General features: G+C 46.0%; 1 protein-coding gene across 1 annotated transcript; it reads right to left on the reverse strand.

Annotated features, from left to right (window-relative positions):
• C5H11orf58 (chromosome 5 C11orf58 homolog) lies at positions 1–25,981 on the reverse strand. The gene is made up of 5 exons (XM_068117198.2): positions 25,697–25,981; positions 19,234–19,314; positions 7,277–7,337; positions 1,429–1,535; positions 1–1,076 (listed from the first exon to the last, which is right to left on the reverse strand). The coding sequence occupies exons 1-5, from the start codon at positions 25,736–25,738 to the stop codon at positions 882–884; spliced, it is 486 nt and encodes a 161-aa protein (XP_067973299.2). The 5' UTR covers positions 25,739–25,981; the 3' UTR covers positions 1–881.
• Between the last annotated feature and the right edge of the window lie 788 nt (positions 25,982–26,769).

Genomic DNA, 26,769 nt, shown 5'->3' on the forward strand with positions numbered 1-26,769 from the left:
CACAGGAAAAAGAAAGACATATTTATTTGGCTTTACCCACAGATTAAGTCCCATCCCAAATAAAGTCGAATTGAACATTCATGTGCAACTCCAAATTAAATTATTGAAGAAAAAAAAATGTCCAAAAAATACTTGAGGACAGACCGAGCAGTTTGTCGTTTCCCACATGGTGGATTTTCCAGCCCAATCTCGTCGACCTTGAACAATCATTCGAAGCTATGACAAATAGAGTAGATTTGATTCTTGACATACCTAGAGCGCCCGACTGAGAAGCTCCCGCTCACTCACACGTGGCCCGCTCAAAATGTTCTGTGAGAAGCGAGCACAGCTGTTTGAGGAGCGACAACATGGATGGTTTCTGTATATATATTTATTTCTTTTTTGCCTTATTGAATAATGATGAATATTCTACTGTAATTGGGAAAATATCGAGGATGTGTGACTAACCTATTCCCTGTAAGCAAACCCACACCATCATTCCGCTAAAGCTTTGTCTTTACCTTTTCATGAGGCTTACTTTACCGATGGCATTTCGTTGTTATAATAAGGATGTGGCGAGGATATTAACACGGATTACCAAAGAGCATGACTTGTGCATATCAGATAGATTATCAAAAGAGGGACAATTTAAAGGCAAAAAAAAAATGCTATGATAATGACAATTATTAAAATGGCATGAAACGGCTGCAAAGACCCATGCTCAGCTCTCATACGTTGCAATTTTACAGGTCTGATAAGCCGGAAGTTTCAGGTTAAATAAACGAACAGTGTCCAACGAACAACACGAGGTAAGAAGTTAACTTGGGAGGTGAAGCGTCAACAAGCATCTCAAAGGTCTGCCAAGCCCTGGCAAACGACTCCCGGCCAAAGGGTGAGCCCACTCATTCCGAAGACCGCACGAAGCTCGATTTATACGTCGCTTTCTTCTTTGACTTTACTGATATCTGCTCGTCAACTTCCCTTTTCTCCGATTGACTTCCTGGAGCTGGAGGTTTAACTTTGGACTCTTCTGTCTGTTTCTCTTCGGTCGGTTTTGTGCAGTCCAGTGTCGATGCCACAGCGGAGACCGATTCCTCCTGTGGGATAGAAGGCACAGGTGAATGTCACCGGCTGTTGGATGAAAAGAACTGCGGAAAATGCAACGGAAAGTTGCAAAACAAAGGAGGATAATGAATACATCCTTTAAAGAGTTACTCAAAGCCTGCCGATTCCCAAATGCCGACTCCTTTGACCGAATCTTATTTTATGTGAAGGTAATTGCACAATTGGCCAACCTCTGCATGCACCGACATCCCCGATGACCACGTTCAAATAACTAACAATCTCAGAACAAAACAATGTGTAACACAAACACGGTATTTGCTGTTCCTGCCTATGCAGACAAGAGGGAGCATTAATGTTACAAAGAGCTAATACCCAGACCCTTACGGTGTGGTATCCCAAGCCACGGTGGCAGTGCCGTCCTGCCATCCGACTGTGCAGCCCCTCCTCGTACTGTCGTTCCAAGTTGCATGTCAAACGCTTCTCCTCCTCACCTGCAGCGAGGTAATACACGAGTGTGAAAGGTGGAAAGACAAGGACATGGAATAACTTTGGGACATAAAACAATGATGAGGTGACGGAATAAAAACAACATGGAGAAAACACATTCAGAATTTTCATACTCTGGCCAAGTACAACTACTGTATTAAACTAGAACGGCACTCAGTAGAGAGCATACCTCAGCCAGGTGAACAGTTTACGTTTTCTTTCCTACAGTAGACCAGAAAATCGGAATACAGAATCACATTTAATCAAAATCATCAGTCCACAACTTTTTGAGATATCCTGCTATGTATCGTTTTTGACCATCTCCCAATGGTGAAGAATCACTTAAAAAATTATAGTATCCGGATCCCAATCCGGATCTTCACCAAAATCGAATCATTTCATCCTCGTCACATATGCTACCTCTCTACCAAATTTCGTCCGAATCTGTCCACAATTTTTTGAGATAGCTTGTTCACAAACAGACAGACAAACAAACAGCCAGACAGGGGTGAAAACATAACCGCCATCCACATTCGGTGGCGGAGGTAACGATTTCCGATATAGTGCCAAGCTGAATATTTCCCCTGACGCCCATGAATGGTAAAAATACAAGATGGCCACCACACTAATTGCAAAAATCTATTAAGTCGCATATCTTTCTAAATTTATTACATAAACTCAACATCAAAAGAAACATCAAACCTTTAGAAGGACACTCATTGAAATTCTCCACGCAAAAATGAAAAATATTTGAACACAGAGGTAAAGTTCAGCTATCTTTACTAAACACACGTCAATAAACAAGAGGTTGCCTCAATCACAAAAAACAAAAAGCATGAACAACACAACAAAAGTCACAGCACGGCAACACAAAGGCACGCACCTGCATACAGTCAAAACAAAATGACACAGGCATGGACACAACACTCCGAACAGTCAAGGACAGAATGACAGCAGTCCTCAATATCGTGTGTGTCCTCCCCTGAGCTGTGATGCAGGCTGTACACCTCCGATGCATGCTCTGTACCAGACGTCTGATGCCGTCCTGGGGAAGTCTGTCCCACTCCTCCTGCAAGCCTTGAATGAGCATTTGCCGATTGACAGCCGTTGATCTCCTCGATGCAAGACGTCGACCAAGCTCATCCCATAAATGCTCAATAGGATTGAGGTCAGGGGAAGAAGGCATCCAAGGCATCACTTCAACACCCTGTTCCTGGAGGAAGTTGGTGGTCAGGTGAGCAGCATGGGGTCGAGCGTTGTCCTGCTGGAAAACTGCGATGTCAGGATGAGCCTGGAGAAATGGCAGCAGATGAGGTCTCAAAACTTCATTGACATAACGCTGACTAGTGAGATTGCCTTCGATGACGACCAGAGGTGTCCTGAAATGGGTGGAAATGCTGGCCCATACCATCAAACTGGGTCCTCCCCAAGGATTGATCTGGTGAATACAGCATGATGCATACCTTTCCCCAACTCTGCACCATACCCGTTGAGGCCCATCAGCAGCATGGAGGCAAAATCTGGACTCATCGCTGAACAAGAGTGCACTCCACTGTTGCTGTGTCCAGCGGTGATGCTGCAGACACCATCTTGGTCTGTTCCGCCGATGCACTGCGTTCAACACTGGACATCTGCAAGGACGTCTTGCCACCAGGCCCCGACTTCTCAAGCATGTCCGCACAGTTGACACTGATGCAGTTATTGTGGCGACCTTTTGTCACTGCAGCTGTTTGCGTCACAGGGCGGAAACGATCACGAAGATGCTGCAGCACAATCCAGCGGTCTTGGTTTAGGGTGGTTACCCATGGTCTTCCTCTTCATGGACCATCATTTGCAGTTCCAGATTCACCGTAACCCCTGGCCAGCTTGGAAATTGCAGGCTGTGAGCAACCAAGACGTTGGGCAATTGTTTGCTGGCTTACACCAGCCTTCAAGCATCCCAATTGCCCTTAAACGTTGTGCAGATGTCAGGCGTGGCATCTGAATTTTCTTGTTGTTTTCCCTGTCAGAAGCCTCTAGTCTAGAATGACAATAGAACCACCTTTGGAGGCCATTTTTCCCTGCAGAGCAGGGGTTGGCCTTTTTCGGGCACCATGGTCCCCTTTTTTGAAGCAATGTTTTATGGCCAAATGCCCTTCCTGCCGCCAACCCTGTTAGTCGCCTCTTGCGAAACACAGGGAATTACCAGTGAGCTGGTACTCAATTTGCTGATGAATGTCTAACAACGAGAACTGAAGGATTTCATTATGAGGGTCATTATTTAAAGGGAAAGATCCCCATACAGAACCACTCAAGCATGCCATTGTTGATCAACCAGGTGATTGAAGTGAAGTTCCCGTTACATAATCAGCCATTACAATTGAAGAAACGTGTTTGTAAAGCTCCACATTTCAAAAAATGAAAGTGATAAGTTTATTTTGATGTTCAGTTTAAAACCATGAATGATTTGTCCTTTTCTATGTTTTCAGACACAAGGAATCCAATGCCAATTCTAATGGCATTTATTCTAAAAGCTATCAATTTTAGGAATTATGAATTTTTTTTGGTTTATTTGCAGATGGCCAAGCAGATATACCCTGCATCACATCAGCAAGCAAAGAAGAGGTGTAAGCTTCTTCATCGTGAGAGTCTGCGGTCATTTACGTCCTCCCCCCCCCCCCCGATTCTCTTGATTGGACCCTGTGTGCCTTGTGTCAAGAACATTCTTCCGCTCCACATCAGTGTCCAGCAAATTCTAAATGGACAGATGAGGGATCTGGCAATAACAATTTGGGTGACAGTTTGACAAATTTCCATGAACTTGGCAAGCAGCCAGTACCAGTAGAAATACGCTGACTTGATGAAGGAGATGGCATTGTGTCCACCCTGTCCAGAAATCGTGCTCGATGTCATTCATTCTGTCGCCTGAAGTGTTACATTCTGTCGGTCGACTGGCAAGAGTACAAGGAACTGTTGCATCTACAAGTGAGGCATGAGATTGCCCATACATCTCAAGCATGGTGTTGGCTTAATGGTTAAGGTGGCAGGCTTGAGATTGTGGTCCTGAGTTTGAGTCCGTCATGCTGATGAATTAAAACTAGGTGGGCTAACTCAGCCTGTCGTCCTTCCGAGGTCGGCAAAATGAGTTCCGGCTTACTAGTAATGGGAGGCACTGCATCAGCAGCACAGCCGTGCCCCAGGAAATGATGCAGCCGAGCAGCCGTAGGCTGTATATGAACCACCACCGCCATGCCCATATATCCGTCAACAGGTGACACAAAGACAGACTTCCCCACCCCCCCCCCCCCCCCTTCCAATGTCACAAATGTTTCTTTTTTGATTAATCTGGAACAGAATGTAGACCTCTTCATGAAGTTACGAGGCCAAAACTTACTCAGCACGGCAAACAATGTGTATTTAAACTACAAGATCAAAAACTGATAGCGCAACTTAGCTCTAGTGACCAAGTGGCACAGGATACCAAATATCATTCTCATTGTCGACTAATGTTGGACAATGCCAGCATCCGGAAGAATGAGGAGGCGAAGAAAACAGACACTGATGGATTTTTCCATGGCATAGCTTTGGTGGAATGATGCATTTCGCGGTACAGGTATATCCCTGTTTCAGAATCATATAACAGAGTCCGATGGTGTTTAACGTAAAAGAGCTACACTGAAGCCTCGGCCCTCGAGAAAGCAGATCCCATCACTTCCTGAGTCGTACACAAATTTGACTCCTGTGACGAAGAGGAACGAATACCCTCTCATGCCTCCCATTGATATGGTAATCTCGCAGGTGATGACCATCATGTGAAGGCTTCCCTCGAAGATGAGAACAAGTGGTAAAAGGCAACACAGCAACTCATAAGCAAGGAGAACCACAGCATCACTGATCCAATCTCCTAAGCTGCATTCCATGTAAATTCACAGCAACCAGGCAACTTTGACATCACCATCACATGACTTCTGCCATTGCTCCCTGATGATCCCAAGTCTGTGGCTATGATTCATCATTCGATGGATATGGTCTAGCGTGCTGTCAAATTTCTTAACCCTGGACAAAGTGGACAGGCTGGATTGGATTTGGAATTCATGTCATAAATTGCTAGAGATTTGTGTGACTTAATAGATTTTCACAATGTGTGCTGTGGCCATCTTGTATTTTTACCATTTATGAGCGTCAGAGGAAATATTCAGCTTGGCACTATATCGGAAATCATTTGGTACATATTAAACTCAATCTAATTTGCTAATTTTGGTGCTTTCACCGCAAAAGCCACAATTCCTCTCAATGATCTCATCTATCTATAATTCCAGTAATCTCTGTCTGTACGTCTGTACGTCTGTACGTTTGTTTGTCTGTGACCGCTGTTTCTCGACAACCACGGGTCCGATATACTTTTAACTTGCCAGGTATATTGCTGGGGACCCGAGGATGTGCCTTTTCAAGGTTTCATATTAATCGGACAATTACTTACCGAGCTATGTCCAAAAAACGATTCAACCAATCAGAGAGCAGCGAACGATCGCGTGTGCCGAACGTGGAGGACACACTCTGCCTCGGATGGCACATTTGAGAGCGTATTCATTTATTTCACGTTTGCAAACTATGTTGGCGTTAAACTATGTTTTAAAACTAATAAAACCGAATTTGCGATTCATTCGCTTTCCTGCGCGTTTGTGCACGCGATGGCGATTTCTTTACCAAACTCCGGAAGCCGTTCGCTTTGGACCAAACCATTGCATGTAAATAGAGGGGGGGGGGATTGTCACCGTACTCGCAAGCCGTTCGCTTTGGACCAAACCATTTCATGTAAATAGAGGGGGGGGATATAATTTTAGATATAGATATAGTACGGGCAATGCCCTAGTATATGAAAAAGACATCAATCCACAAAAGCCACAATCTCATCTCATATGAGAAAAAGACAAAAAACTTTCGATTTAAACTCAAAAGGGAAGTGAAGATTTGAAGGCAAGACCCCACATGCATATGAACCATATTCAAAATCAGGACAAAGAAAAAAAATGTATCTAATAGTACTACTCCTTTAATGTTATTAGGACCTTGCGGGGTAGGCCAGGGAACGTTTTTCACTCATGTTTTTCATGAACTAGCGAGCCCGGCCTGATGTCAAACTTAACGTGATTCAGGCAGGAATTTGTAGTTTGCTCACGTTGCCGGTAATAACTCACCTAGTCTTCACAAAAGACACCAACCAATGCTCTTCTTTCATATGCAGCACATGGTTGCGAGTAGGATCATTGGCTGAGGGAGGCGAGGGCGTGCCCCCTGTAGATTAGAACAGGAATTTGCAATTTGTTTAGGGTGCTGGTGAAAGCTCGTCAACTCTTCGCGAAGGACACCGTGGGATCGTTAACATCTACCAACTAATACTGGCAGATGGAAACGCTGAGTATAACGTCTATCCGAGGGACAGCACAACCATCTATGAATCACCCTACCTGTAAGACCAGTAGCTGGGTCGAGATTCAAACCGAGGATAGATGGCTCAGAAGTGAGTGTGCATACCCTTTAGGCCATCCAGCCAACCCACAAACAAATGCGAGCACATGGGACACCCAGCTAAGCATCCAACTGAAGGACGCCATCGCAGCAGCAGTAATACTAGCACAAGTAGTTTTGTAGTACTGTATTGTAGTAGTATGCAGAATTTGATATTGTTAGCGAGAACAGAAAGATAATGACAATGAGTACAATGAAAGTAGTGATAAATGTTTGGTAATCTATGTCGCATACTCACTAGAAAGGCAAGCGGAGTGTGTTTTATGGTCTCCAATCACAAGCCTCCCTGTGTGTTCCTTCTGTTGCACACATGAAACACAAACAAATAATACAAGAGACATATGAATGAGCACTGAAAAACAAACAAAATTGAACATTTCAAAAATATGATTAATTGTTCATCAATAAATTACTGTTAAACTTGGAGGGAGTTTGCAAGACATTTTTGCAAAATGAGTAATCAGGGCAAACAACATTTCACAAGAGATGCAAGGAATATGCTTGTCGGGCTATAAAAACATCAAGTGAGAAATTAAGTGACAAAAGAAAATAACCGAAATAAGTCTACCGCTACCGCAACGCCTGCCTTTCATAAATATCTTGCGATAGATCGAACGTCACAATAAATCGTTTGACGCTTTTGGCTGGGCAATTCCCTACCCATGGTGTGGCTACAGGATTAAATCACACATATCCTTATTATTCATCATGGAAGTACATAGTCGATACGCAAACATTTAATTCAAAAAAGTGCTCTCGGAAAAGTGAGGATAACTTTTTCATGTTGATAGAGGGCATTGATGCTAGGTCGATAAGGCGTAGGATGCCGAGGTTGATGTGGGTGGATGGCATCTCTGATGTTTACTTTGAAGGTCTTACAAGGTCAAAAAGATCAAATGTAACATTTTTTCAATTGCATTGACAGCAATTTCATATATATATATAAATAAATTATACATGTAATACCTAAAATATAATATATATTATTATAAATACTGCATTGTAAATATTGTGTGTGTGTATATATATATATATATATTAACGGATTTGGGAAACCGTGCACTGTGTGTAATTCATTGTAAATATACCCCCATTGTAAATAATGTAATGATTCCTGTAAATACCTCCATTCATGTAAAGATCAAAGGTCGTCCTTTAGTTAGTCCATCGCACACACGTAGGCCACCATAGAACCTCTCTATAGTTATTTCTTTATTATGTGTATCAGTTAAGGCTGTGTCTCCACTAGTTGACCTTGCGCTGCACCAAATGAAATAAGATAGAGCCCCATTGCCAACTGCATTGCCTCCATTGCCAACTGCATTCGCCGCCATTCAACATGTGCTCCAACTCGGAGAAGAAGGGCGTGGCCCCACCTCGTCATCAAGGGTGGAGTCCCCGAACGACCAACCAGAGATCAGGGGTATGGCTTGAGAGGCGTGACCAAGAAACATCGAGCAGGTTCGCGAAGATTCGAGGGTGTGGCCTATATAACCCGCTGCGCGGAGCCCCCACTAGGAGAGTTGAGGAGTTCCGTGGCAAGCAGTTCTGCAAAGAGAGTTTGGGGGAGGTGCTTGCGCAGGTGGCGGTCCTGCTGAGAGCTTCGGAGGACGTACGAGGCCTGAGAGACGCTGCCCCTGCACGTGAAGCCCTGACGCGCTGCTGCGCACAAAACCTGCTGTGTGAACCAGATTGCGGGGGAGTCGGCGGCCGTTCGCCTCCAGCCTGCCGTTCGGCCCGGACCTGAACCTTCCTCTCCTTCCAGCCATTCGTTCCTGCCTTCATTCCCCATTCATGTGAGTCTGCCCGTCGTCTGTCCTTTGTGTTGTCCTGGGTATAAGTTAAGCCTGTATAAGTAAGAATTGCCCTGTGTATCTGCTTCTTCCTCTTCCTTGTAAATTACTTCGTTCTTCTTTTCTGCTTTGGGTTTGTGTAAATAATAATAAATATCTGTTCCTCCATTCTTTGATTTCTTCTTTCTCATCTGATCGCTTTAGAGATTTCCCAATTGAGTTCCTGTGGTGCGATTTCGGCCAACGCTTTATGAATCGGGTTTAGCCCCTTGATAAACGGCTCGAACAGCGGGCTGCTAATACCGCTCGGCAAAAATACCATCTTGTCCGTGGTTTCGAGCGGAGTTACCCACCTGCCTTGTGGAGGGATTGGCGGGGGTGTACGGGAATCCCTTGACCAATCGCCTCGGCCAATCCCACCCCACAAGGGAGCGGGGTAGCTTCAGGATCGGAGACAGCCAGTGCAAATAGAAGGGGGATTAACCCGCCCCCCCCCCCTTGCTAAGGGGGGCGCCGTCCCCGTTTCCATAACAATATATATGTATGTATATATATATATATACACACACACACACACACACACACACACACACACACACACACACACACACACACACACACACACACACACACACACACACACACACACACACACACACACACACACACACACACACACACAACAAGGCATTTTAAGGCCATTTTCCCTGCAAGAGCGGGGGTTAGCCTTGCGGTCCCCATGACAATCTTCTCCATTTTCTGCATCTCCCCTTGTTAACTCCCTTGCCCGCATTTCTTCTTCGACCATCTTTAGCCAAGTCTTTCTCGGTCTTCCCCGTCCTCTACTTCCTTCCACATTAATTTCCATCACTCTTCTCAACCAGTCACTTTCATCCTTCCTCAACACATGACCAAACCATCTCAAACTGTTTCTCTTCACAGCATCCATCACAGGCTCTATTCCCATTATCTTTCGCAATTCATCATTTGTCTTCCCCTCTCTCTCTCAACGATACTCCACACATCCACCGAACCATTTGCATTTCCACCCTTTCCAGCCTTTGTTGCTGCTCTACGTACATTACCCATGTCTCGCTCCCATAAATCAGATTCATAACACTTCTCACACATGCAGCATACACCTTTCCCTTCAGCTTCAACAACACTCCCCTCGACAGCATGCCACTCAGTTCCCGAAACTTCTTCCATGCACATCTCACTCAAGCAACCGTTGCCGAGTCTGATCCACCTTCTCCATTCAGCATGTCTCCGAGGTAACAAAATGTTTTCACACCTTCCAGCTTCACGCCGTCTCCAATATCCAACTCAACATTTCCTCCATCTGTAGCTCCCTCTGTGCACACTTTACACTTGAATGTAGCTGCCACACTGGCTAATGACCCTCTCAAACCACTACATTTTTGATGAACCCACTCAGCGCACATTGTACATTGAATGGAATTCACTCCGACACCCTTCCTGCACACAGCACACGGCCACTTCCCAGTTCTTTCCACCTAACCACATGCTTTACCACTTGCCATTACCTTCGTTTTTCCGATATTCACCTTCAGACCTTTTGTCTCCATACATTCCTTCCACTTGTTCATCTTCTCCTTCAGTCCATCCATACTTTCTGCAATCAACACCAGATCATCTGCACACAACTCCCACAGTAAACCCTCCTTTACGTTCTGAGCCAGCACCTCCATCACAGCTACAAATAGTAGTGGACTTAGTACCGACCCCTGATGCACTCCCACCTTCACCTCAAACTCCAAAACTGATCCCGTCCTTACAGCTGTGCGCGCTCTTTTGTACACTGCCATCTCTACTCTGATCAACCATTCCTCCACTCCTAACTTCCTCAATGCCCATGTCACTACTTCACGTGGAACCCTATCGAATGCTTTCTCCAGATCAACAAACCCAAGAAACAACTTCTTCCTCTTCTCCATGTACTTCTCCTGCAACTGCCTCACAATAAAAAGCGCGTCTGTCGTTCCTCTTCCTGGCATAAATCCAAACTGCATTTCGTCAATCTTCACTTTCTTCCTTATCCTCCTCTCCAACACCCGTTCCAATACCTTCATTCCATGCTCCAATAACTTTATCGCTCGATACGAGCCACAGTCCAGAGGGTCACCTTTCCCCTTGTATAGAGGGACGAGGGTACTCAGTTCCCAATCCACTGGAATGCAGCCTTCTTTCACCACCAGATTGCAGATCTCTGTCATTCTCTTCACACCCCAATTTCCCGCTGCCTTCAACATATCTCCCACAACTCCCGTCGGCCCTCCCGCTTTTCTACTCTTCATTGCTTTTATCGCTTCCTCAACTTCCTTCTCGGTTATCTTCTCTGCCGGTCATAAAACTGGGTTACTTTCTATGTTGCCATCCCATTCATTCTCTGCATTCAACAGTATTTCCATATATCTCTTCCATCTTCCTTCAATTCCATCTGGGTCCACAACGATTTGTCCCACTTCATCCTTCAAGCAACTCACCCCCATCACATCACACCTCTCTTTCGCTATCTGCTTTGCAATCCTGAATACTGCTCTCTGACCCTCTTCCAAATCCAAGCGTTCTCCGAACATTTTCCTCCATGCCTCCTGCACCTTTGCTACCTCTTTCTTTGCAGCCTTCTTGGCTGCCTTTTACTTTCATGCTCTGCCTTTTCTGCCCCCATACCCTTCGCCTTATGCCACTCCTTGAACTTCTTCCTCTTCTCGTCAACCTTCTTTCCAACTTCATCATCCCACCACCATGTTTCCAAGTGCCTCGGTGGTCCTTTTGTCCATCCACATACCTCATCAACGGCTCCCAACAGACTATCTTTCATTGACATCCAACCACTTTCAAGCTCAACCACATCATCCTCTACCATACTCGGCCTCTCTTTTAATGCCTCCCTCACCGTCACCTCTTTCAACCTCCACACCTTCATTCTCGGTTGGTACTTCACCCGCCGAGCTCTCCTCGCACCTTTCACCCTTATGTCACAGACAACCAAGTGGTGCTGTGAAACAGCCTCCTCCCCTGGGATCACCTTTGTGTCCCGGAGGTGCCCCCTATCTCGCCTACGCACCAGCAGGTGGTCAACGGTTGTTGTCGACCCACCTGACGTGTATGTAACAAGCTTATTATTCTCTTTCTGGAAGTGAGTATTACAAATCAACCAATCAGCTCCATCAGCAAACTCCAAAATCCTTTCACCTGCTCCATTTCTCACACCATATCCATAACCCCCATGTACTCCCTCAAAACCGTCCATACTCCTTCCCACATGTCCATGTAGGTCTCCTCGTACCACAACAACTTCCTCATCTTTCATGTTTTCCATCAGCTTCTCTATTGCACACCAGAACTTGTCCTTTTCTTCATTGCTCCGACCAACCTGCGGAGCATGTCCTGAGATGACGTTCACCAAGAGCTTTCCAATCATCATTTTCACCATCATCAACCTTTCACTCACTCTAGTCACACTCACCACACTGTCGACAAACTCCTCAGAAAACAAGACACCAACACCATTCACGCCTTCTGGGCACCCTTGCCACACAAACTTGTATTTCTGTCCCTGCCTACCCTTCACCATTCTCACACCACTATATATATATATCTATATATCTATATATCTATATATCTATATATCTATATATCTATGTGTGTGTGTGTGTGTGTGTGTGTGTGTGTGTGTGTGTGTGTGTGTGTGTGTGTGTGTGTGTGTGTGTGTGTGTGTGTGTGTGTGTGTGTATAAAAGAAGCTAATGCTGTCTATCCGTCCCACCCTAAAACATGGAAACGCTTCTCGGAGAGAAACAATATTCAGTCGAAAAAAACTTTAAATTAATCCAAACCAACAGGGAAAAATATATATTTTTCAATCGGAAAATTAATTCAAATATGAAATAAAAGTCAAACCCAGGCTGTGTTTCAGCAATTGACTGCTGCCTCAATTGCTGCCAAAAAAGAAATTATTTGCTGTTAAGAAATACATTACGTCACATTTTGGGCTCTTTCAACCAGCACAATAAAAAAAGGGTTCCTTTTTTATATCATGACATTTTTAACCACAGACTTCTGCTATTATGTTATGTTTAACTGGACCAGACGGCATCAGCCCACGGGTCCTAAAATCCTGCTCTGCCGCTCCATCATCTCACCCTTTATCTGTCTCTTCACCCTCTCTTTTGCTCAAGGTCATCTGCCATCAGCTTGGAAATCAGCCAACATTACCGCTTTACACAAAAAAGGTGCAAAAACAGATCCTTGCAACGACAGACCAATCAGCCTGCTCCCGATTATCAGCAAAGTCATGGAATCCATCATTGCTTCGGATAGCAAATCCTTCCTCTTCTCCAATGGCTTAATCTCTGATCATCAATTTGGTTTCAGACCAGGTGACTCTACTCTGGACATGCTGCTTCTGCTGTCTCAACAATGGAGGTCCTCAATGCCAAACTGGAAATCAGAGCCGTCTCCCTTGACATATCACGTACCTTCGATACGGTCTGGCACCCCGCTCTGCTCAACAAACTCTCCTCCTATGGTATCCATGGAAATATCCACGCATGGCTTGCGGACTTCCTCTCTGGTCGTAATCAACGTGTGGCCCTGAATGGGTTTCTCTCATCTTCCCTTCCTGTTAAGGCTGGAGTTCCCCAAGGCAGTGTTCTGGGCCCTGTGCTTTTTCTGGTCTTCATCAATGGGGAAAAAAAAATTCTGGCCTGTGCATCATCTGGTCTCCGACTCTCTGGAAAATCCTCTCTATCTCTTTGCTGATGACTCCACTCTCTGCCGCTCCATACCTCATCCCTCAGATCGGCAGTCTGCAGCCTCCTCACTCTCTGCAGACCGAGACAAAATCACAGACTGGTCAAACAAGTCGAACATGCCTTTCAATCCTGACAAATCTCACACTCTCACCATGTCTCTCCGAAAAGACCGACTGACACCCTCCCATCTACTTTCTCAACAATCCTCTCCAAGAAGTTCTGTCACTCAAGCTTTTGGGTCTCACTATCTGCCAGGATCTTTCCTGGGAAAACCACATTTCCTAGCGAGCCTCCAAAGCCAGTCATCGACTGGGCATCCTCCATCGTGCGAAGTCCTTCCTTGGCACACCTGAGCTCCTCCCCACATACAAGGCTTTCATCCGCAGCTCAATGGAATACTGCTCTCCCCTCTGGGCTGGTGGTCCTGCCTCACACCTAGCTCGGCTTCACGCTGTTGAAACCAAAGCTTTCAGAATCATTGGAATCTCCCACGATGAAGCAAACTCTGAGGGCCTTTCACTCACTCACCACAGGCAGGTTGGTGATCTTTCTGTCTTCTACAGACACCTCTCCGGCCTTGCTCCGCCAGCTCTGTCTGTGCTCTGTCCCCCAAATATTCCGACAGGTCGCACAAGATCTGCCAGCAAACTTATTATGGTTAAACTGCCAAAATCAAGACTCTCTGCTCACCTTCACTCCTTCATGCCTCTTTTCTCCCGCCTCTGGAACAAACTCCCTCACTCTCTTCAATCCCACTCCTCCCTCAAGGTCTTTGAAACAGCTGTGCACCACCATCTCTTATCTTATCTTCCCCCATCCAAAACTTGATATTTTCTGCCCTCGTTAATTCACCCCAGATCCACTTTTTTGAAATTCCGACTTCTTTCCTGGAAGTCCCAGCAGTGTCCATGTGTTTTATACCTCAAACCACCCACCTTCCCACGCGTCCTCCTCCCCCCCCCCCCCCTCCACAGATCTCCCGATGTCACTGCTCTCAAATGTTGTACTTGTGTGCTTCCCTCTGACCCCATCCTGTCTCCCGCTCCCTTTACTATAATGTTATGTTTTATATGTCCATTTGTTTTTTTGTGATTAATGTTAGCTCTTACACGAGCCTCGATCTTGTATACAAAAAAAAAAAAGTTTAATAAAACGTGCATGTAATATGATGACATGAAGACATTGTACACACTTGGATAATGAAATCCCGATAAGAAACGCCTGAAAAATCTAAAATTGCATTGTCATATGTTAAAAATATACTTTTTCGTTTGAATCGACCAGAGCTATTATTTTATTTTACGTTTTATTAAAGCGCCATCACTTGGTGACGAATGGAAATTTGTGCAAAACGACATAGTAATTTATATATGGGCATGCCCGTACTATATATATATCGAAAATTATATACCCCCCCCCTCTATTTACATGAAATGGTTTGGTCCATTCGCAAAGCCAAAGCGAACGGCTTGCGAGTACGGTGACAATCCCCCCCCCTCTATTTACATGAAATGGTTTGGTCCAAAGCGAACGGCTTGCGAGTACGGTGACAATCCCCCCCCCTCTATTTACATGAAATGGTTTGGTCCAAAGCGAACGGCTTGCGGAGTTTGGTAAAGAAATCGCCATAGCTCGGTAACTACTTCTCCGATTAATATGAAACCTTGAAAAGGCACATCCTCAGGTCCCCAGCAATATACCTGGCAAGTTTCAAGTATATCGGACCCGTGGTTGTCGAGAAACAGCGGTCACAGACACACCAGACAAACACACACACACACACAGAGATTACTGGAATTATAGATAGATTATAATATATTATAATATATATATATATATATATATATATATATATGTATATATATATATATATATATAATATTTCCCGTTATTATAATTTAATACAGACTTGGCATTTAATATGGAATATTTTTTTTGTGGGGGTGAACGTACTTTTCAAGATGTCTTAGAACCAAAAGTTCATTGGAATTATGTTGAAATTATTCTAGATTTTGTTAATGTGACCTTCAAAAGAAACGAAAACCACATTTGACATTTCGAAACAAATAAATTGATCCTTGAAAGTGATGTAAACTGATATCGAACTCAATTCACGGACAATACTGTGTTAGACTTCTGTACGCTTTCCAGAAGTATCTTTATTTTGCACATTAGCCAAAATTTGTTTTTAACAAAAACAAAAGTTAAATTACGACTGGGATTACGGACAGTAAAATTACAGTTCAGTACTTCGTGTAACCCCCACGAGCATTCAGGAGAGCACGTACACATCGAGGCATGCTGTTCACGAGATTTGCCAAGGTTTGGACAGGAATCTCTTGTCATGCAGTGACAATAGCCTGCTGCAATTCACGCACAGAGGTCGGCTGCTGGTCCAAGTGGTCGATTTGACGCGTTAATTCTGCCCACAAGTTCTCTATCGGATTCATATCCGGGGACATGGCAGGCCACTCCATCTGCTCTACACCACGGTCAGCAAGAAAGTGTTGGATCATGTGAGCACGATGAGGCCGTGCATTGTCATCTTGGAAGACAAAGTTTCCTCGAAAGGCTGCACGAGCAAATGGAAGCAATGTTTCTTCCAGAATGGCCCTGTACTTGAACTAGTTCAGGTTTCCATTCAGAACAACCAGGTCAGTTTTGCCCCCTGCATGAAAAGCAGCCCAAACGGTCACCCCACCACCTCCAGCTTGGACTCTTGGCATTATACAATCTTTGTTGTAGGCTTCATGCACTTGTCTGTGCACTCGGACGCGGCCATCTTGACGATAGACCAGAAATCTAGACTCGTCACTGAAGATCACGTGATTCCAGTGTCCTGGCTGCCATTGACGGTGCTCTCTGGCCCACTGCAATCGGCGCTGGCGGTGTTGTCTGGTCAGGCGTGGCTTTCTCAGGGGACGCCTGGCACGATAGCCTGCTTTAACCAGTCGTTGGTTGACGAGCCTTCTGGATACAGGCACATTTGTCAGTTGCTGCCACTCAGCCCTAAGCCGATTAGCTGACTTGGTACGGCCATTGCGGACTAACCGGTGTAGCTGGCGATCATCCCTCCTTGTGGGTCTGCGGGGACGTCCTGGCCTCGGTATTGGAGTAGGGACACCCCTCTGAGCATTTCGTTTCAGGATCTTTGACACCTGACCTTGAGTGATGTCATACTGCCGAGCAATAGCACGCTGTTTCATGCCGTAATTTCGTAAAGCCACCACTCCATGACAAACAGCATTGTTGAGTTGACGGACCATCTCCAGAGGAAGCAGCAATACCTTTTGGAGACGTGCAGCAGTTTTTTTCCACTAATACAGAACGCAACAACCCTTGTATACCCGACTGTGAAGCCAATCATCAAATGCACCTGTCCGTACATTTTGCCATGCCACCTGTGATATAATCCTGTTGTTGACTTCTTGCTGCGACAGACAATCAGTGACATGGTTCTTTTAACAAATAAATCACCAAAGTGTAAAAGAAACTCACCAGATTGATATACTGAGTTCAGAAAGTAAACCCAAGTCAAGAAAAAAAAAAAATTCCATATTAAATGCCAAGTCTGTATGTTCTAATTTTGATGAACGATTATTTTAAATAGTTCATTCATGCTTTGTTTAGAAAAGCTATACGTAGTGATTTTTTGTGTTATTGCCTTGTAAAATTGATTATACACATCACGTTAATGTTACATATCTAGTCAATAATGATGCATATAATGATGATAAGGATCATGATGAAAATAGTGATAATAATGCTAACAAGTACAGATACATTCAAAGTACACCGCCCACATGCCAAATAAATAACCATCCTCCAGCACGGCCTTTGGCGCCCGGCAATACCGCCGTGCAGCTCATCGAGACTGCATTGGGAGGGAAAGGTATACATTAATTGATTGATTAATTGCATAATTAAAATCAATAAATGATAATCATGAAATATTTTCTTCATCAATTGGCTAATAGCATACCTCAGCCACCAGTGCATCATCCGAAGCTGTAACTATCTGAAAATTAATGAAATAAGTCATTAATTAATCAATAAATAATTAATCGATGAATTGATTAATCAATATATCAAAAATATCCTTTATAGCCACATCACTTGGTCATCGTCATGTCCAAATGTTAGCTTCCTTGGTCAAAAGGTGCCTGAGATATTGCCCAAATGAGAAAGGAAATAAATAATTAATGAAAATAAATAAATAATAATCACAGAACAATTAAATAATTAATCAATTAGTAAATAGAATACCCAAACCATCACCGTTTCATCTGCATCTGTAACCTAAAGAACAAAAAATTTGATGAACTCATTAATCAAATAATTAGTCAATTAATTGATTAATCAGTAAATCAAAAATAGCCTTGACAGCCAAATCACTTGGTCATTGTCATGTCCAAATATCAGCTTCCCAGCTCAAAAGGTGCCTGAGATATTGCCCAAAAGAGAAAGGAAATGTATATGTACTTAATTAATCGATAATAATTAAGTAACTAATCAATTAATTGATCAATCAAAAAACAAAAAATACCGTTTTTGACAAAGGACTTGCTCACTATTGTGCCGAAATTTCAGCTTCCTCGCTCAAAGGATGGCTGAGATATCGCCCGGACAAACAAACAAGAAACCGGAGTGAAAACCGAGTACTTCCTTTCAGCACGCGTCATCGCCGGGCCCTCTTCGGTGCCCAGCAATGACATCATGCAGCGCCTGGATATGGCATAGGAAAGGAGCGGTGTACAATAGTTAACACTAATATAATAATAATGAATTATTGTTTGATCTACAAAGAGGCATATTTTATCCTCAATAAACTCACATGTTGCGATTGCAAAAAATAAATAAAGTGTCATGTAGATTAATAAATCGTGTCCACAGATCAAACTACAACTGCATTCGGTGGAGAGCATACATCCGCTGGGCTGAACAGTTTACGTTTTGTATCCCACTGTTAGGCCCGATCTGGATTTGGACCTGAACCAAAAGCTAACCGCTTGATCCTGTCACCTAACCAACTCATCCACCAAGTTTTGTCATAATCCGTCAACAACTTTTTGAAATATTGTGTTATATATCGTTTTTGGCCCTCTCACTCAATGGTGAAGAATCACTGAAAGTTTTTTTAAATTCTCGTATCCGGACCCATATTCAGATCTTCACAAAAATCAAATCATCCTAGTCACACACCCAACATGTCCACCAAGTTTCACCCGAATCCGTCTAGAACCTTTTGAGATATCGTGCTATATATCGTTTTTTCCTCCATCCCTCAATGGTGAAGAATCACTTAAAAAATACTCTGATCCGGATCTGGATCTTCACCAACATCGAATAAATTCGTCCTCGTCACATACCCACCCTCTGCACCAAATTTCGGCCGAATCCGTCCACACCTTTTTGGGATATCCTGTACACAGACAGACAAACAGACATAACAGACAGGGGTGAAAACATAACCTCTGCCCACCTTCGGTGGTGGAAGTATAAAATACATTGTACTTTGCCTCAGTATAGCAACTTAAAACCATTAAGATTGTCGATTTGTTAAAGTGAGACATGAATCGCTTGTAACTATGTAAAAGAACATCCCTATGTTCTCACACCCACCTTCTCTGCTCCCATGAGCTTGAGGAATTTCTGTTTGCGTTTGTTATCACCAAGATCTACACTTTCCCAATTCCCAGAGTTCTGAAACACACACAACAAAAGCAACAAATTGTAAATTACAATCTATTCTTCCAAGTATTAAACGACCTATGAAAATAAATAAATAAATAATCAATAAATAAACTTGTTCACAACAAAAGTACAGATCAAAACAAGATGGAGCAATTGACAATGGGGGGGCCTTGCCGGAATATATAGATTCTAGTAGATCTGAGAATGACCAATCCATGTTAAAGTAGATCTGAATAGACTGACATACAAACAGATTATATCCCCACTCTTGTCCTTTTAGCAATGAGTGGGTGCGGTTAAATAAATAGTAAGTATATACCTTCCTGCTTATTAAAGTATTTGACGCCGATTACCGACATATCTGATATTTGGGGAAAGGTCCCAGAAATAATTTATGATGCCTCCTAGTTTGGAGGTGATGTGTTGGCATAATTTACATACACTAGGGCATGCCCGTACTATATATATATCTAAAATTATATCCCCCCCCTCTATTTACATGAAATGGTTTGGTTCATGAAATGTTTTGGTCCATTCGCAACGCCAAAGCGAACGGCGAACGCTTTACATGAAATGGTTTGGTCCATGAAATGTTTTGGTCCATTCGCAACGCCAAAGCGAACGGCGAATGGCTTGCGAGTACAGAACTGCTACCATCATCAAGTAGAAAGAGAAGAGAAAAAAAATGAAAAGGAAAAACATTCCAAACCGCGAGGGAAAACAACACGGCACGTCGACACAACAACGTGTCCTGTGATTGGCCGTACGTGGCTGCCAGTAGCTGCCCCCAAAAAAAAGCTTTCACCGTCCGGCGACTGAATTTAAGGGGAAAAATAAAACGCTCTTCGCTTAAAACAACGCCCTTCGCTCTGACTGAATTGGGACAATGTTTTTATGTTTTTAATTGAATTACTATCCGTAATGGCGCACGCTCTCACGGGAGCTCCGGAAGGTCGTATATCGCAGTTACGATGAATCGCAAATTCGTTTTTATTAGTTTTAAAACATAGTTTAACGCCAACATAGCGCCAACATAGTTTGCAAACGTGAAATAAATGAATACGCTCTCAAATGTGCCATCCGAGGCAGAGTGTGTTCGCCACGTTCGGCACACGCGATAGCTCGCTGCTCTCTGATTGGTTGAATCGTTTTTTGGACATAGCTCGGTAAGTAATTGTCCGATTAATATGAAACCTTGAAAAGGCACATCCTCGGGTCCCCAGCAATATACCTGGCAAGTTTAAAGTATATCGGACCCGTGGTTGTCGAGAAACAGCGGTCACAGACAAACGTACAAACAAACACACAGAGATTAGTGGAATTATAGATAGACTAGGGCATGCCCGTACTATATCTATATCTAAAATTATATCCCCCCCCTCTATTTACATGAAATGGTTTGGTCCAAAGCGAACGGCTTGCGAGTGGTGACAATCCCCCCCCTCTATTTACATGCAATGGTTTGGTCCAAAGCGAACGGCTTCCGGAGTTTGGTAAAGAAATCGCCATCGCGTGCACAAACGCGCAGGAAAGCGAATGAATCGCAAATTCGTTTTTATTAGTTGTAAAACATAGTTTAACGCCAACATAGTTTGCAAACGTGAAATAAATGAATACGCTCTCAAATGTGCCATCCGAGGCAGAGTGTGCCCGCCACGTTCGGCACACGCGATCGTTCGCTGCTCTCTGATTGGTTGAATCGTTTTTTGGACATAGCTCGGTAAGTAATTGTCCGATTAATATGAAACCTTGAAAAGGCACATCCTCGGGTCCCCAGCAATATACCTGGCAAGTTAAAAGTATATCGGACCCGTGGTTGTCGAGAAACAGCGGTCACAGACAAACGTACAGACAGAGATTACTGGAATTATAGATAGATGATGCCAACGTCATGTCATTGGATCAATGTGCTTCTTTGGTTCAATTTAATATTCATGACTGCAAACCTCCTGACTGGCGATCAGCAGGGCAAAGACAATGTGTTCGGATGGCAGGCGACACTTGGTGCTGGCAGGTCGTGCAGCATGTGCTGTGGGTCGAATCAATCTGTGCACTGCTGCTTCGTCAAGTTAGAAGGTTCAATGTGTATGTATATGTGTTTATATACTAGGGTCATGGATGAGCTTGAACATGCATCTCAAAAATATGACATTAGAAACCATTCCTGTACTTTTACACCATCTAGTTTTGAGTCCTCCGTCACGATGTTCTCGACGAATGGATGTGTGAACATGTGGCAACAGCTCAGGGAGCTCTGCAGCCCCGAGTGGAAGTCAGGGCCGCAAGAGGAGATCCATCGTAAAGAGTAGGCCGTTGTGTGCACCCTCAGCAAATTCCAAATATTTCTGTCATGACTTCCACTGGAAAGACGACAGACAACACTAGGAGGGAATTTTCTCGCTAGGAAGTTGCTTTGGTAGTCTGTAATACCATGGAGAGCATATGGTATTAATCATTCCATCCACCCCAGCAACACAAGCAATTAGGGAGTGAAAAAAATTATATGAACAAGATACTCAGCCAAAGGAGTCCAATGTTAATTAGCGCACGCAGCCACTTGCACACGCACGCACACACCTTGTTCATGCTGAAAAATAAAAGTAGTGGGTCTGGACAATTTGTCTCTTAATTCTAGAACTTTGTGAACGGTCTGAAGGAAAGAAAAATTCTGCAAAGAAAAGAAAAGTTAAATCCTTGTGGGGGCGAGGAAGGTGGGAAGGTGGGGAGACTGCGTAGGGAGAGTGAGGATGGTGTGGGAGTGGAGGTGGTAGGGGAGTGGGGTTGGTGGTGGAGGAGGAGTGAGGGGTGGTGGAGGAGGAGTGAGGGGTGGTGGAGGAGGAGTGAGTGGGTGGTGGAGGAGTGATGTGGGTGTTGGGGGATGGGGGTGGGAGACATGGAGGAGGAGTGAGGAGGGTGGTGGAGGAGTGAGGAGGGTGGTGGAAGAGTGAGGAGGGTGGTGGAAGAGTGAGGAGGGTGGTGGAAGAGTGAGGAGGGTGGTGGAAGAGTGAGGAGGGTGGTGGAAGAGTGAGGAGGGTGGTGGAAGAGTGAGGAGGGTGGTGGAAGAGTGAGGAGGGTGGTGGAAGAGTGAGGAGGGTGGTGGAAGAGTGAGGAGGGTGGTGGAAGAGTGAGGAGGGTGGTGGAAGAGTGAGGAGGGTGGTGGAAGAGTGAGGAGGGTGGTGGAAGAGTGAGGAGGGTGGTGGAAGAGTGAGGAGGGTGGTGGAAGAGTGAGGAGGGTGGTGGAAGAGTGAGGAGGGTGGTGGAAGAGTGAGGGTGCTGGAAGAGTGAGGGTGGTGGAAGAGTGAGGAGGGTGGTGGAAGAGTGAGGAGGGTGGTGGAAGAGTGAGGAGGGTGGTGGAAGAGTGAGGAGGGTGGTGGAAGAGTGATGAGGGTGGTGGAAGTGTGATGAGGGTGGTGGAAGTGTGATGAGGGTGGTGGAAGAGTGAGGAGGGTGCTGGAAGAGTGAGGAGGGTGGTGGAGGAAGAGTGAGGGGGTGGTGGAGGAAGAGTGAGGGGGTGGTGGAGGAAGAGTGAGGAGGGTGGTGGAGGAAGAGTGAGGGGGTGGTGGAGGAAGAGTGAGGGGGTGGTGGAGGAAGAGTGAGGGGGTGGTGGAGGAAGAGTGAGGGGGTGGTGGAGGAAGGGTAAGGGGGTGGTGGAGGAAGGGTAAGGGGGTGGTGGAGGAAGGGTAAGGGGGTGGTGGAGGAAGGGTAAGGGGGTGGTGGAGGAAGGGTAAGGGGGTGGTGGAGGAAGGGTAAGGGGGTGGTGGAGGAAGGGTAAGGGGGTGGTGGAGGAAGGGTAAGGGGGTGGTGGAGGAAGGGTAAGGGGGTGGTGGAGGAAGGGTAAGGGGGTGGTGGAGGAAGGGTAAGGGGTGGTGGAGGAAGGGTAAGGGGGTGGTGGAGGAAGGGTAAGGGGGTGGTGGAGGAAGGGTAAGGGGGTGGTGGAGGAAGGGTAAGGGGGTGGTGGAGGAAGGGTAAGGGGGTGGTGGAGGAAGGGTAAGGGCATGGTGGAGGAAGGGTAAGGGCATGGTGGAGGAAGGGTAAGGGGGTGGTGGAGGAAGGGCAAGGGGGTGGTGGAGGAAGGGTAAGGGGGTGGTGGAGGAAGGGTAAGGGGGTGGTGGAGGAAGGGTAAGGGGGTGGTGGAGGAAGGGTAAGGGGGTGGTGGAGGAAGGGTAAGGGGGTGGTGGAGGAAGGGTAAGGGGGTGGTGGAGGAAGGGTAAGGGGGTGGTGGAGGAAGGGTAAGGGGGTGGTGGAGGAAGGGTAAGGGGGTGGTGGAGGAAGGGTAAGGGGGTGGTGGAGGAAGGGTAAGGGGGTGGTGGAGGAAGGGTAAGGGGGTGGTGGAGGAAGGGTAAGGGGGTGGTGGAGGAAGGGTAAGGGGGTGGTGGAGGAAGGGTAAGGGGGTGGTGGAGGAAGGGTAAGGGGGTGGTGGAGGAAGGGTAAGGGGGTGGTGGAGGAAGGGTAAGGGGGTGGTGGAGGAAGGGTAAGGGGGTGGTGGAGGAAGGGTAAGGGGGTGGTGGAGGAAGGGTAAGGGGGTGGTGGAGGAAGGGTAAGGGGGTGGTGGAGGAAGGGTAAGGGGGTGGTGGAGGAAGGGTAAGGGGGTGGTGGAGGAAGGGTAAGGGGGTGGTGGAGGAAGGGTAAGGGGGTGGTGGAGGAAGGGTAAGGGGGTGGTGGAGGAAGGGTAAGGGGGTGGTGGAGGAAGGGTAAGGGGGTGGTGGAGGAAGGGTAAGGGGGTGGTGGAGGAAGGGTAAGGGGGTGGTGGAGGAAGGGTAAGGGGGTGGTGGAGGAAGGGTAAGGGGGTGGTGGAGGAAGGGTAAGGGGGTGGTGGAGGAAGGGTAAGGGGGTGGTGGAGGAAGGGTAAGGGGGTGGTGGAGGAAGGGTAAGGGGGTGGTGGAGGAAGGGTAAGGGGGTGGTGGAGGAAGGGTAAGGGGTGGTGGAGGAAGGGTAAGGGGGTGGTGGAGGAAGGGTAAGGGGGTGGTGGAGGAAGGGTAAGGGGGTGGTGGAGGAAGGGTAAGGGGGTGGTGGAGGAAGGGTAAGGGCGTGGTGGAGGAAGGGTAAGGGCGTGGTGGAGGAAGGGTAAGGGGGTGGTGGAGGAAGGGTAAGGGGGTGGTGGAGGAATGGTAAGGGGGTGGTGGAGGAAGGGTAAGGGGGTGGTGGAGGAAGGGTAAGGGGGTGGTGGAGGAAGGGTAAGGGGGTGGTGGAGGAAGGGTAAGGGGGTGGTGGAGGAAGGGTAAGGGGGTGGTGGAGGAAGGGTAAGGGGGTGGTGGAGGAAGGGTAAGGGGGTGGTGGAGGAAGGGTAAGGGGGTGGTGGAGGAAGGGTAAGGGGGTGGTGGAGGAAGGGTAAGGGGGTGGTGGAGGAAGGCTAAGGGGGTGGTGGAGGAAGGGTAAGGGGGTGGTGGAGGAAGGGTAAGGGGGTGGTGGAGGAAGGGTAAGGGGGTGGTGGAGGAAGGGTAAGGGGGTGGTGGAGGAAGGGTAAGGGGGTGGTGGAGGAAGGGTAAGGGGGTGGTGGAGGAAGGGTAAGGGGTGGTGGAGGAAGGGTAGGGGGGTGGTGGAGGAAGGGTAGGGGGGTGGTGGAGGAAGGGTAAGGGGGGTGGTGGAGGAAGGGTGAGGGGTGGTGGAGGAAGGGTGAGGGGTGGTGGAGGAAGGGTGAGGGGTGGTGGAGGAAGGGTGAGGAGTGGGGGCAGAAGGGTGAGGAGTGGTGGAGGAAGGGTGAGGGGATGGTGGAGGAGGGGTGAGGGGTGGTGGGGGAATGAGGAAAGTGATGGGGGAAGATCGAGGGGTGGTGGAGGAGGCGTGAGGGGTGGGGGGATGGAGGAGTGAGGGGTGAGGGGAGGATGGGTCAGGGTGGGGGGATGGAGGTGGAGTGAGGAGAGTGGTGGAGGAAGAGTGAGGTGGTGGTGGTGGAGGAGTAGTGAGGGGTGGTGGAGGAGTGAGGTGGGTGTTGGGGGAATGAGGCGTGATGGGGGAGTGAGGGTGGGGGTGGATGGGATGAAAGTTGAAGGATCACGTGTGAACCTGTGTAGGTGGAATATTTATTTCATCAATACATGATTAAAAACAGGACGAACCTGGACAGAGTGGAATACAAAATGAAGGCAGATCACAAGTGTGTTATATTTGAGCAAATATAAAATGGCAATTGAGGCAATTAACGGGGAATGTCATATATGATCACGTGGTGACTGTACAGTGTGAAAACACAGGGAGAGTTGCGGATGGGAGAGACCTCTCGAAGTAAAGCTTCCTTACTTGGGAGATACCAACAATGGATGAAAAACTACATTTGAGACAGGAAGTCATCCACAACTACCGGGCAGTCGGATAAACAGAGCTGAAAGATATATAATATATACATATGCACACATGATTTCTAAAAGTCACGATTAATATCACAGCTAGTTACGTGATCAGGCGAGCGTGACCGCTTCTGTCTGGCCTCTCCCATTATTTCGGCTTTCGTTCACCTCTTAAATCGTGTGGAAACTCAGCTAGTATAAACACTAGGCCTAACATCCTTGTTTCCTTCAGATTTGATTTCCATTCCTTAATTGAATGTACATGCCGAACATCAATAACTACCAACTATATAATACAGCTTGCAATACTTTATACAACCCAGTGGAAGAAACACTTCGGGCGGACAAGCTTCCAGAAAAACACTGGACACTGCTGCGAACTATTCCGCCATGGCGCGCATAAACCGAAGTAAATAACACATCTCAATACTGGTTTGATGTTTGCTTGTTGATCGAGGCCGAGCTGTCATGCAGAATGTGGTTTATTCTGTAAACTTTCACATCTATCTTTAAATTATTTACCCCAATCTAATACTTATACGGATGTTGAGTAATTGGTGACCATTTCACATGATTGTCACCACCTCAAAGTCAGGTAGGACAACAGGTGAGCGAATCTACAACGATTTCAACTTTAACGGCTTGAAGTTTAGATTTCCCACCAGGATACACCTCGACCAAGGTGCAGGACTTGTGAACCAGATTTTCACTCAACTCAAAAGATAATGTCGAATGGCGGGGTCAAGAAGCACAACCTGACACCTCATGGGGAAATGGCCAGGTCGAGCAGTTCAATATGACGTCAAGGATGCTCTCAGAGAAGTAGAAGTCAAACTGCAAGGATTTCTCGAATACGGAATCTCTGAATAAGGAATCTCTGAATAAGGAATCACTGAATATGGAATCCCTGAATAAGGAATGTCTGAATAAGGAATCACTGAATATGGAATCTCTGAATAAGGAATCACTGAATATGGAATCCCTGAATAAGGAATGTCTGAATAAGGAATGTCTGAATATGGAATCCCTGAATATGGAATCCCTGAATATGGAATCCCTGAATATGGAATCTCTGAATAAGGAATCCCTGAATATGGAATCCCTGAATATGGAATCCCTGAATATGGAATCTCTGAATAAGGAATCACCGAATAAGGAATGTCTGAATAAGGAATCTCTG

The sequence above is a fragment of the Myxine glutinosa genome, chromosome 5, assembly GCF_964187855.1.
Source record: "Myxine glutinosa chromosome 5, kmMyxGlut1.1, whole genome shotgun sequence".
Taxonomy (NCBI): domain Eukaryota; kingdom Metazoa; phylum Chordata; class Myxini; order Myxiniformes; family Myxinidae; genus Myxine; species Myxine glutinosa.

Bases quoted from the DNA above. Each gene is read 5' to 3' on its own strand.
- C5H11orf58 (XM_068117198.2), bottom strand. From the start codon at position 25,738: ATGGGAGAGGCCAGACAGAAGCGGTCACGCTCGCCTGATCAC. The intron at 7,338-19,233 runs GTGGGTGTGAGA...TGTGTGCAACAG, and splicing joins AGCTCATGGGAGCAGAGAAG to AAGGAACACACAGGGAGGCT. The intron at 1,077-1,428 runs GTAAGGGTCTGG...TCTATCCCACAG, and splicing joins GTGGCTTGGGATACCACACC to GAGGAATCGGTCTCCGCTGT.